This window comes from Pipra filicauda, unplaced genomic scaffold, assembly GCF_003945595.2.
Source record: "Pipra filicauda isolate LSUMZ 115617 unplaced genomic scaffold, ASM394559v2 scaffold148_size1903560_pilon, whole genome shotgun sequence".
Classification (NCBI taxonomy): Eukaryota; Metazoa; Chordata; class Aves; order Passeriformes; family Pipridae; genus Pipra; species Pipra filicauda.
The window spans coordinates 1,713,561-1,726,478 of record NW_024103973.1 but is presented as its reverse complement, the minus strand read 5'-3'; the positions used below and the strand labels follow the sequence as shown (position 1 = coordinate 1,726,478).

At 39.5% G+C, this 12,918-nt stretch overlaps 1 protein-coding gene across 4 annotated transcripts in view; it reads right to left on the bottom strand.

Moving 5' to 3' along the window:
- The window catches only part of ATXN7 (ataxin 7), an 83,533-nt gene that overhangs the window by 21,273 nt on the left and 49,342 nt on the right, over positions 1 to 12,918 (bottom strand). For 3 of the 4 annotated variants that reach the window (XM_039378815.1, XM_027723018.2, XM_027723022.2), the window contains one exon: positions 12,409 to 12,513. The exons of the other annotated variant lie outside the window; for it this stretch is intronic. In XM_039378815.1, coding sequence (XP_039234749.1) covers positions 12,409 to 12,513 — 105 coding nt within the window. The remainder of the gene's footprint in view (positions 1 to 12,408; positions 12,514 to 12,918) is intronic. 4 annotated transcript variants of the gene reach the window in all.

Genomic DNA, 12,918 nt, shown 5'->3' with positions numbered 1-12,918 from the left:
TGTAAGCTGACCGGTGAGAGCTAACACTGCCTCAGCACAAAGCATTCCTGCCCTCTCCCCAGTCCTGACCGCTCAGCCCCAGCCTTTGCACCATCTGCTCTCTCCCTAACAAAGAGCAGAACCATCCACTCAAAGGCCCGACAGTCTCACAAACCAAACGCCCACTTGTGCCAAAGCTGGCAATTAACTGAGCGAGGACTAGAAAGAATTAAACTGTGACTTGATCCCAGGGAACAGGCTGGAGGACTAAGCAACTGGGGATGACAAAGAACAGGGTTATGAGCTGCAGTAATGATGAGTTCACCATCATTAGAAGCTTTGAGGGGTACATAAAAAAATTCTGGACTCCCAAGGAATTTCATCTGATTGATATCAACACTGCATAAGCTGGGCTTACTTACACTGCAGCCTGCTTATGTTTACATTTAGTACTGTCTAGGATGATTTTGTTGTAAATATTTTGCTTTGAAGGGATTGTTTGGTTACTGGCTACTATTATTATTCTTCCTGGAAGGAAGAGAATGATGGGCCTTGAGCCAACACCAAATTTCTTAAAGTTGATCAATTGAGAACTCCAGCGTGGTTACTTGGAAAACTGACTTTGCTGCTATGGGGGGTGCACAGAAAGAACTCCTCCAGGTGTTACACGACACCACAAAACGAGCCTTGGTGAACAGTGCAGCAATTTCATACAAACAGTGGGGCTACTGACTTGTATTTAAGGTCTTCTGTATTGTTTTTATCCTGAAGCTGGAAATGAGTGCTCTGAAGGATGATCATGAATTAAATTCCCAGAACCTCCAGAACCACAAGGCAATAGATTTTGAAATCAGTGCATTTTTCTCTCTAGCAGCTGCCACTTTGGAGAGTGTTTTACGTGCTACAGAACAAAACAAACACATCAGGCAAGATTACTGGTTTTTGTGTTTTCTTTTCTTTTCCAAGTGGGCAAGCTTAGAAGTTCTTCAGGTTTCAGAAAACTGGAGCGTGTCCAGAATAAAATGGATGACTGAGTACAGAGAAACAACTTGACAGGCTTGTTGGTGCACAATCAAGTGACAGCATTTTATGCCTTAGTATCAATTCCACTTCCACAACATGCTTGTTTATACCTGAAATACAGAATATAATGCTACTCATGTAGCACACATGTGTACACACAGAGAGTGAAGGTTTAAGTACAGAATTATGTCATTTCCAGGGACTTAAGTCAGAAAAGGACATTTAGTACGTTAGATTTCAAGTGTACAGCCACACCTATGGTGGATCACTGGCACCTGGACAACTGGAACAGGGCAGAGGAAATAGCAAACAGCCCAGGAGCTCATCAGGGTTTTCAGCATGTCCTAACTATCTGCCAAGCCTCCAACCTCCCTGGGTACATTCTTGTGATCACAGAAAAAGGGGATGAGTATGGCCTTAAAGATCAGTGCCCATCCTCAATCTCAACACTGACCAATCCTATGGAGAGCTGGACTGCGAAAAGAACTGGTCACTACTAAATGTGAGCAACATTAGCTGTCATTCTCAGTCCATGGCAAGCAAGATATGAGCATCAAGCCTTGCAATACATCACACATACATAAGTTTATATAATTTCTACCGCTATTAAAGCGGCCCCAGGTATTTTTAGAAGCTGGACAGTGGGTTGCTTTGTGACCCACATGATGACCTTTGATCAAAGAGTACATGGCACTGTGATGGGGAGGGGACTGAACTGTGGCAGTTTAAAAACCTTTCCTCTGACCTTAGAGGCCAGGGAAGGGCCAGTGTGGCATCCTTCCAGGCATATACATGGTTACATGTGGCTTGTCAGAGACTGTAAGCCAAAATGAAACTGAAGAAAATGAGTCCCATGCCAGTGATGAGCACAGACAGAGCTTTAGAGAGTACTATAAGACTTCTCAATATCTCCCAGGAGAGTGAAAGAAATGAAAACAACTACTTCACCAAGTCCACCCTAATACAGCAGAAAACCAAAATGCTTAGCCTACAAACTCAAATGAAGACTTCAGTCACACAGCAACAAAAGAGACACAGCCAGTTTTCCTCTTAGCAATGAGAGGAGCCATGAATTCCCTGCAAATACCTACAGACAATGAACAGCTCTTAAAACTCTCGATGTCTATCCAATAAAACTTCTGACCAGCTCAAATCCAGCTCCACAAATAATCCACAAACGCTGGAAAGTTTCAGGCTCAAAGGCAGAAGGGTACCCTCAAAGGGGCACACCTTCTACCTAACACACAGAATTCACCACAAGACACCACAGAAACCCGGGCTTTTCCCAGAGCCAGACATGACAAACAGGTTCTTTGCAACAGCAGGGTCACACAGACAGTACATGGCACAAAACCACTTCTGCCTGGCAGAGGGAGAAAATCCTGTGGGGTAAAAATATAAGAAGGTGATCCAACTAGAAGAGAAGGCTTCCTTTCCAAAAGCTACTTTGTATAGAATTGTGAGTTAAAGGTTTTCTGACAATCTTGCCAAACAAGGAGGAAAACTCAGTTATGTAGGAACTGCTTCAACTCTCCAGGAGCCTGGTCTAATTGGCATCCTTTACAAAGCAGTGCAAGGAGTGAGTGTCGTACCAACCTGGGCAACTCGTTATCTGGGGAAAAGAGAACAAGAATCTCTTGGCAGTGGTTCTTCTTTCTCTAATACATCTTGGGGGAACAAAATGTAATTGCAGTCTTTGTGGCCAGCAGCTCTCTCAGACACGGCAGAACTTGTATGAGGCAGCAGAACAGGCAAAGTTTATCAGGAGTTTACATATTAGACACACTGATGGCTTTTTCTCCTACATCATTTTGCTATTGTTCAAAAGATTAACCTATTGCCCTGTTGAATGACAACTGGAGGAACATCTACATAAATTATAGAGTAAAAATATTGATTTTCTATATAAACACTACATTATGTTTTTGTTTCATCAATAGGAGATAACAGGGTTTGGAAGTATTTTGGCTGTTACTGCCTGAGATAGCTAATGATGGTCAATTAGTCAATAATAGTATCACAGACTTATGTAAAATTACATGTCATATTTATCTATTTCTGTCTATTCTCTACATTTTAAAAAGAGATCTGTAATTGTTTCACATTGTTATGGATACTGCAAGAGCTAATCCAAGATTGCTATTGAAAAGCTGTTTGAATCTTTGCTATAGGTAGACATAACACAACATTCAGGAACCTGAATTGACTTCCAGGCCACTTACATTGCTTGGATATAATTATTTAGTGTTAAAACTGAATTGAGCCTAATGAGAAGCTTAAAAAGTTGGCATTAATTGTGCTCTTTTGAAAGTGAACTTGAGCTTGCAAATATTATTTTTTAAACTTATTACATGAATCATACGGTTATTGATTGTTACTCATCAATAAACTTACAAGTTTCATCATATACAAAGTGTTATACACTCCCTCTTCTGGTAATATCTAAAAAACACAGTTTGTAGACTTTATGTGTATCACATGTTAGATTTTAAGTGTATCATATTACTCATAAGAAAAAGACCTCAAAGCAGTATCATGTCAATATCGGCACATTTGTTTTTAAAGAGCCAGCAAACTGGTGATCAAAAACGAGTAAATAAATAACAGGTGAAAATTACTTGATGTTATGCTACTTAACTAAAATAGGTAGCAGCTACTAAAAACAAAATGTTATTGATTTCTTTTAACTTGGTAAGAAAAATATTGTCTCAAGTTTTTTAAAAACTTGCATGGCTACATTTTGGAATGCTGTCCACTTTTCCTGAGGCAGGAGGTGAAAAAGTTCCTACAGAATACTGGTTTTATGTAGGTCCAGCATGGATAACTGTCTTCCATCTACTACACTACCTTCTCTCCAGTTGTAGAGAACTGGGGGTAATTCCTCTTACTGCAAAAGCTGCTGAAGGCTACACATACATCCTACTCTCTAAAAAAATATTACCTATAGTTCAGAAAAAGAGAATTTTAAAATAAACTTAAGAAGTCCAGTCAGAAACAATAAAAGGGATGTATAAGAAAACAAAAGATGACCTATTAATAAGTGTACATGCATACATATATCCATCTCTTTTCTCCCTTGATGGTCAATGTCTGATAAAGCCAGGAGATGTGTCTCAATTAGGACACACTGCTGTTCCCTTCACCCCCACCAAAATGTGCAAAATCTAAAAAAAATGCCATGACATTACACAAAACACATTTTGGCACTGATGTCAAAACATCAAGAGAGGAAAATGTAGAGTAAAAGCTTTTGTTTGTTTTGCCCTGTTTATCCTCTCCTCCTTTCTTCCACTTTTCCTCCCTGTTACAAAAGAAAAAAATCCAGCACTGTACCTACTTCATTCTCTCCTCCAAGGTCATTTTCTCCTACCTTCCTTATTTAGCTTCCTCCTTATTGTCTTCATCTATTTCTTTTTAGATGTATTTTACTTAAGTTCTTTGTTTTACATTTCCCTTTTTAGCTATTCCCCCATGTCCTCTCTTTCCCCTCCTCGGACAGGCACCCACCCAGACTTCAAACCATTTAATTCCAGCCATGCTGAGCCAGCCCTGCCCAAGCTGCCATCCCCCTCCTGCCCACACAAGCTGGGCACTGCTGCCCCAGCCAGGTACTGCACTGCTGTATCTCGGTAAAAAATTGGTGTAATTGAAGGTTACCAATGAGATTTCCTATCCGACCTATGAAGCTGTGCTTGCAGAGAAAAAGAGACTACCCAAAATGCTGCAGTTGTCCGAGAGTTGGATGCTGGGATGAGAGGGTACAGTCTGTGCAACTGGAAACTATATAATTCCATGGGAAAAAAAAAGGGCAAAAAGCAACAAAATTATTTTCTTCATGACAGTTCAATACTCAAAACCATTTTATGAGCTTCCCAGAATACTTCTCCCTGGAATCATGAAGCGCTGTGGTGTTCATCTGAGGTTTGCAGTTCTTGGAATAATCTACACAGTTCATGAGACTTCTCCCCAAAAAATAAATGAGAAAGTCCTTATAAATAATTGATTTGCATGTGGTTAGCTTGTGAAATTAAACTACTCCCAACCCTACCCTCCAACACCAAGTTGGTATCTCCACGGCTCTGACACATTCCCGTCTCTCTTCCACAACAGCAGAAATCCTGCCTGTTTTTACTCCAATTCAGGCTTCTTCCACCACCCCAGCTCTTAAGCAGGTTGCAGCTTCATTCTTCTGCACTCAGCTTAGGGCGCTGTGCCAGACCCTGCGTGCCCACGGCCTGCCCTCACAGTGTGTGCCACCTCCTCTGGCCGGGCTCCAGCCTGGAGGAGTGGCTTAGGCGTTAGAAAGAGCCCTTTTAGCTGTGAAGGAAACCTTCCAAGGATGTGGAGCATGTAAGCTGATGCACAACAGCCTTCCCTGAACCTGCAGAAAATCTGAAACAATGGTTGGGAGAGCTGTGTCCTGCTCCACGTGCCCTTTCAGCTCACAGAAGGAGTTCTGAGTGATGAAACTTAACACTGACTTTTCGATTGGTTAACTCATTGTCAATAATTTTTAAGTGTAGACCTGATCCAACTATCCCAGCTGGCTTCTTCCAAAGTGAAGCTATAGTCAAATACACTCAGCAGCCACTTTTATTGGAACTACTTGTTCTCTTCAGATCTTACTTCCATCTATTGACCAATGTACTCACTTTCTCCCTCTTGCTGAACAACTATTTTTGTAAGTGGCAGTGAACACAGCATTGCTTCCTCTTTTCTCACAAAGATAAATATCTCCATGTTTCTTTCTTTCCTCTTGTTCTTCCCCCTTCAACATTTACCTTGAAAAGTGAGTAGTCGGTCCCAGCCTCCAAGCAAATACCTAGCAAGGACATCACTATAAAGAAGGAGGGTTTTAATGGAACCCTTGCATAATTTTGTATGTTAGACTTGTTTTAAATATTTTAACATTTTAGTAAGAACAAAATAAAATATATATTCTCTCTTCAGCCAGTATTAAACCACATGGATCTTTAAATCCAGGTCTTTTGCAGTGGTAGGACATCATGAAATTCAATTCACATTTAACCAAAGCAGAGTATAAAGCACACCAAAGCACTTGAAGTCTGTAATATTTTAGTGCACACGGTGTTGTAGAGAGAATAACATGAGTTACTTGGTAAGTGGTAAACAGAATAATCAGTATCTTTTTTAAATCTGAAGCCAAACATCACTTTTTTTTTCTTAGCTGATACTTTAAATTGCTTCATATTTCAACCAGAGCTTGACGAATCTGTGTACCCACAAAAAAAAGGAAGTTTTACTAGAAAACTGCCATCAACTTCTCAAGCAGACTCCCTATGCTTTCATGTAATAAACAAAGACCACAGCCTTTCCATTTATAAAAATAACCTTCTGCATGTGAACTGTTTGTGAAGTTACAACTAACCACAGTGCTCCGTAAAATCTGCATGGCACATCTGCTATTCAGCTAATGGCTTTGGGGTGCACATTTCAAAGCACAAAATACAGTTACAGAGTTTCTTTCCAAGTCATAATAGTTTTATTTAAAAGTTGACTAAATAGCTGAAACTTTTTTTTTCCCCCTTCTGAAATGAATCCTGTGCTGACCTCTGAGCCCATTCCCTTCTGGGAATATGCCAAGATGATTCTTGCAAAAGCTACAGAATTTCACAAATCTTTACCAAGAAATTAAACTAGTTGTTGCTGGACCCAGAAACTAAGATCCAACTGCTGGAATCTGGACTGTGAGAACTACTGTGAGAGGACTGTGCATTTAAACAGAAGCTGCTGAAGCTGCCAATGATAATTTGTTAAATCATATACATTAACTCGAGCCATAATATGCCAAATGCCACCTGTGCATGTTTGGCAATATGCTTGGCAGATTGCTCCAGCACATCTGTGACACACCACAGAATATTCAAGTTTTATTTTGGTTATTAAACTACTACAGAAGATTACTGATACCCAAGAAAATTCTTATGATTTATACAAAACCTTTTCATACTGCTTTAAAAAGACATTAGTGAACAGTGGACACTTAATTACTGAAACAAATTGCTTCCTGCCAAAAGTATGCAGGCCATAATGAAGGCTTATCCCTCCAAAATGCGGATGAGCTCAGACAATCTCCCATGAGGACAAAACCACACACACAAAAAAAAAACCCCTAACAACAAACACCCCAATCCTCAGGTCCAATGGCTTTGGAACAAGATTCAGTACATTCCTTTCTTTTCTTATCTGCTTCAAATGCTGCCTTGTACAGACATTTTATCTTTTACTTCGTAATCCATGAATCCATGCTAACACACTATCCTATTCTAAACTAGCAACATCTGCATAACTTTGAAAAATAAAACTTAAAAGTAATAAATTTTTCAAAACCACTAGCTGCTGCCAAATTTAACAGAAAGAGGGTAGGACGAACTTTTATTCAATTCGCAGTATGTCAGAAGAACCCAGATATGTAATGCTGCAGGGACTATAATACTTAAATTACACGTGATACAAATCCAAAGTACAAGAGCATATTGACAGAGATAGTTAAGAGACCATTTATCCCAATTAAAATCACAAGTATCACATGTTCTCTCCAAATCCAAGCACTTAACAACACCACCAAAAATCCCTTTATGACTCACCAAAGTGGAAACCTGCTAACTAAAGGTGGGTGTGAGCCCTGGCTGAGGGAGGAAGGAGCTCAGTTACACAATTAGATGGAGGAGATTCCCAAAGACCTCAAACTGACTTGCAGGATGGACCCAAATAACACAAGCAAACATCTCTTTCTCTGCTGCCAGGATCTGCCCTTTGAGTATAAGGTAGTGTGATGACTTCTTTATTCCTACCTCACAACCTCACAGAAACCAAAAAAAGATGGGCAAATCTCTACTGTTATCCCACTTCTGAAACCTGTCCTTCATGTTTTAACATGCACTGATTGGAAACAGAAATGTTTAAGCGATCCCCCACCAGCTCATGGGGCAGCAGCAGCAGGCAAAGCTCATGGTAGCTGCTCACCTTTGCCACGATGCCAAACCCATGGAAGTTAATCAAAACACTCAACATAGCTTTTTAATGACTCAGCAGCCCAACACACTATCATCATCTCTTTCCAACACGTACTGTATTCATGGTTTTCACAATCACTACGTGACTCACAGGCACTCTCAGTTTAAGTCTTACAGGTAGCCTTCATTGTTACTGTTGAGAGTCTAACCCTGCTTTGTATTTAAGGAAACCAAGGCACAGAGGAAACAAACAACCCTGGATAAAAAAATAGGAAAAAAGGAGAAGGAAGAAATCCCACACATCTCTGTGCTGATGCTACTTTGACTCTGCTCAGCTCTCTCTCTGAGCCACAAGCAGCCCAGCCAAGGCAGAGAAGCAGCTCTCCTCAGCCAGGAGGCTGATAACCACGGGGAGATGTGATAAACCCGTGGAACGGCTGAAATGCCAACGAAAGGTCACACAGCCCAAAACCCATGGCACTTCAGGGTTTCCACGAACAACCTGAAATAACTGTCACGATGGCTTCCTCAAAGAGCAACCTCCAGGTGCAGCACAAGAACTGCATCAAGCATGTCTTCATGGGAAAGAGAGAGAGGGGAAATCAAAGGGACACAGACACATCCTGCTGTTTTGAGGAATGTGACAGCGATTTGACAGAACAAACTCATTTTTCCTGTAAGAATTTATATATTAAGGAGAGAAAACTGCAAGGATTTCAGAAATATACTTGATATAAACACAGAGAGAGCATCTATGTGGCACAGAAGCTGGAAAGGCTGGAGTGTAGAGAAATACTCCAGCTGGAAAAAAATATTGTGCTTTCTCAGAACAGGTCATCACGATAAGTGATCTCAGGTGCTTCACCCATAAGACTCAATCCCTGAATGAACATTGTGTCTGCTTTCCATCTTTCACCACTGAACTGATCTTGAGTCATCCAGGGAAGATGCTGATACCATGAAAGCGTAGCCATTCAAAAAGCAGCACCAAGAGTACAAGTAAATAAAGGGCTTCAATCACTTGCTCAGCACCCCAAATGAAGCAGCTGGGATCTGACAGAACACAGGATTTGTCTTGAAACAACTCTTCCCTGGCTGACTGGCCTGCTCCTGCCCTGTCCCCAGCAGCACTGCCACCCTTTGTCAAGTGGCTAAAACCCTTTGAGGGCACTGACAGCCAGCTGCTGTTCACAGACTAGAAGGAATACCACAAGCAGACTTCGGATCTCTCATTATATTAGATTGCTATTAAAAACCATTCTGCACGTGGTGTTATGCATACCAACTTTACAAATCAATGCTGGTATATATACCAACAGTATAGAATAAATTATTAAAATGGAAAATTCATACCCCAAATGCACGTTTGGATTGCCTCAGAAAGTAGAATTTAATTTTGAATTACTATCTTTTCTAGTCAAATCCATAAAATAGAAAAGTATCTGTTACATACACAAATCTGTGATTCATATCAATAAAGTATTTTACTAAAAAGGTGAAATATTCTAATGAATAAGGTTATATTTAAATTAATTCTGACTACTCATGGTCCAGAGAAAAATGCAAGGATGTGTCCTGGAATGCACTTTCAGCCTACCTAGTTAAGTAGTTTATCACAAATATGCTTTGGAAGAAATTAATTAGCTCATTAGGTTTAGCTAATAGTTTGTTTAGCCTTCCTTTGACAAAAGTGACATTTTAAAGTAGCATATTCTACTACTTCAGAAAACAAAATCCCACATGACAAGTTTCAAAGAACACCAAGTAGAAGCAACATACACCACCAGGAGCTGTAGAATATTTTAAGAGATTACTATTTCTCCAGTAAGGATTAAAAATAAAAGACCCTAAGAACAACACCAAAAGATACAGCTTCATTGATGCACTGTAATTTTTCAGAATTTGATAAAGTAACCTCTCCTTTATCAATCCCTGAAATAATATCACCAATAAAAAAAACTTAATTCAGGGCAAACTGACTGTGATGGATCCAAAGGGTGTTTTACTTTCTTGTTATCATGATGGCACACTTTTTGTTTTAAAACAACTGCGTGTTTTCACTTCAGCAACTTCCTTCTCCTGAGCTACACTGTGCTTAAAAAAAAGAAAAAAATAGATCATTGCCTGGTAATCAATCACGTGCCATATTTATCAGCTTTCACATTCAATTTTCTAAAATAAGGAACAACTGCGTAAGGATTTCAAGAATGCGAAGGCTGATAGAGGGTTTTGAGAACTAGTGCTACACAAAATCACCAAGTCAGCCTCCTTACCTTTCTGAGGTTATTAGTTTGGCAAACTAAGGTCCTTTAATGACGTTCACCCCACCCAAGCCTGTTTTTCTCATCAGAATGACCCCGCCTGTTTCCTCTGCACGCCACAGCCCGTGCCGAGCCTCTTCATTGTTCAGAATGGGCTTAAGAAATACTAAGAATAACCTCGTCATTTCCATTCCCTCCTTCTATACTTCTCTTAAAGTATGAATCTGCCACTGATGTAAGGTTTGCATCAGAGAAAGTTTCATGTTTAGAGATCACGCTCCTACAAAGTGATACAGAATGGAAACATTACGTTAGTATTTATTACGATTTTTTAAAATATTTTCCATAACTTTGTTTTGTAGTTCCCTGTTCGCTCTGTCCCTTTTAAATTGCAAACAGTGCTTACAGAAGAGTTTGAATTAACTTCACATAAGTCTAACACTGGTACAGCAGCATTACAACATGCCATGTTTTCATGTCCATGCTCAAGAGCCAACGTAGCATCTATTCAGCTTTTGAACCGCTTCTTCCATCTGCCCATGAGGCTGTCATGACAACAACTATGATACTGGTTCCTACCTGTTTGTCAGACAGTATTTGGAGATCACCTGCTCATTTCACAAACACAACTCAAGTGTCTGCAGGTATCCACAGTTCTCCACCACTACCACCCTGAGCCAGTTCCAGACCTCAAGGTGGAATATTCAATATGCCACCACTCAGAACTGGGTACCATCAAGTCCTCCCCCATAAATTTATTTTTAACTGTCAGAATCAATTTAATACTATATTTTAGAAGGACTTATTGGACATCTTAAAGTGAGATTCAGTGACAGGTGAGGAACCACACTGGCAAGGGGTGGACTAGCTCTTGGCTAATAAAAAGGCCTATGGCAACCACAGCAAGAAAAGCAGATGTCCTTTTCTTCTGGCTCCCAACAGCTCTGGAGACTTACATCCACAAAACTGTGGTTTTTAAAAAAAATTATTAGTATAGCCATCCACAGAATAACAAGCAAACCAGTAATAATTTTGACACAAAAGCTACTCAGACTTCTCTCCCAGTCACGCTGTGTGATGAAACTGCTGGATCCAACAGAAAGGGTAGGGCTATAATCCATAAGGCAATATAACACAAAACCAAGTGAGAGGTAAGGATAAGAAGTTCACCCTCCGCACAGCACAGAAAGATCCTTTTCCAGCCTGAATGAAGCAGAAGTGAGTATATCTTTCCTTGCCAAAGGGCTGGATTACTTAAGATGCAAGAAAATGTATCTCCTGCTCTCAATGTTTCCTGCCCATATCCAGCATCTTGTATCCTTGTAAACACCAAGGTAATCAGTGCACTGGCCTAGAGAAAAGAGAACATGTACAAACACATGCACACAGAGGGAGGAAGGAGTAGTTCAGAAGATGCTCTGTCTATCTTTTCTATTAGCACTTGGTCAGAAGACATCTCATGAATTTCTCCAGAAAAAAAAAAGCTGAATTCCAAAAACCTCCCACCCAAACACTGGCATGAAATTGACTGAAGTTCATTTCTAGTCTTGAGAGGAGCATGGAAAAGCAGAACTGCCCCAGTTAGGTTTGTAGGAAGTAACTGAGCACTTAAACTGGCTTAGCACTTCACATTTTCTTAGTCCTCTGCAAACACTGGCCAACCAACACAAGGAGAGCTTCCTCACATAGTTTATACACAAAGCCAACAGACCAGTAAAAAAAACCCAACAAAGTGATACTTCTGAAAATAAATAAATAACCTTACTGGCTATTGGAAGCTTACTGTGTTTTACGAATTTTGTTGTAAGTTTAGTTTTCAGCTCAAGTTCACAGTTCACATATATAAAACTAATCTGTATAAATACACAAGGAGAAATGACACAGAGACACAAACACACTACAGATACTGGCTGTGAAATACACTAGATATGTCATTTTGAAACTGAACTGTATGGATGCAGCATTTCAAGAAAGCATTAAAAAATTAAAAAGAACAAGATCTTTATGTAATTGCATTACAATGTATATAAAATGATTAAACACAGGTTATGTTCTTTGACATTTTTTATAATGTAATGATCTATGTACCATCAATTTAAAAAAAAAATTGCCAGGCTTAATCCTGATTTAACCTCACCCTTAATTATTAAAAATAGTTAAGCACTTACCATAATGTGATTGAAATGCCTGTGGTTTTACGACCTGATTACAGTGGTTACACATCACCAAATAGAAATCATCATGAGCCGGGCAAAGACCAAATATTGGCATATCTAAAAACAAAAAGACAAAATGGCATCTCTCAGCTGCTGACAATTATTGAAAAACAGTTTAATTACAGAGCCATGACACCAGTGTTGAATCATAATTTTAAGACATTTGTATCAAATTTGAAAATGAGGAAAAAAGAGCATATAATGCAATAGATAATTTTGTGCTGGAGTATTACAAAAGCAAAAATCTTCCTACAAAGATAAATGTAAAATGAGTGATTACTTGTAGAAAACATCTATTAGAAAACTGATTTAGGACTGATTATCTTATACCAGATGCAAGAATGTAATAAAAAAAGACTGACTTCAATTGACAAACACAACATAAGAGGGGATGTTTTATGTATTCTGAAAGGGGTTTGGGGATTTTATTCCAATGTCATTAAATGAATTCAAAAGTGAACT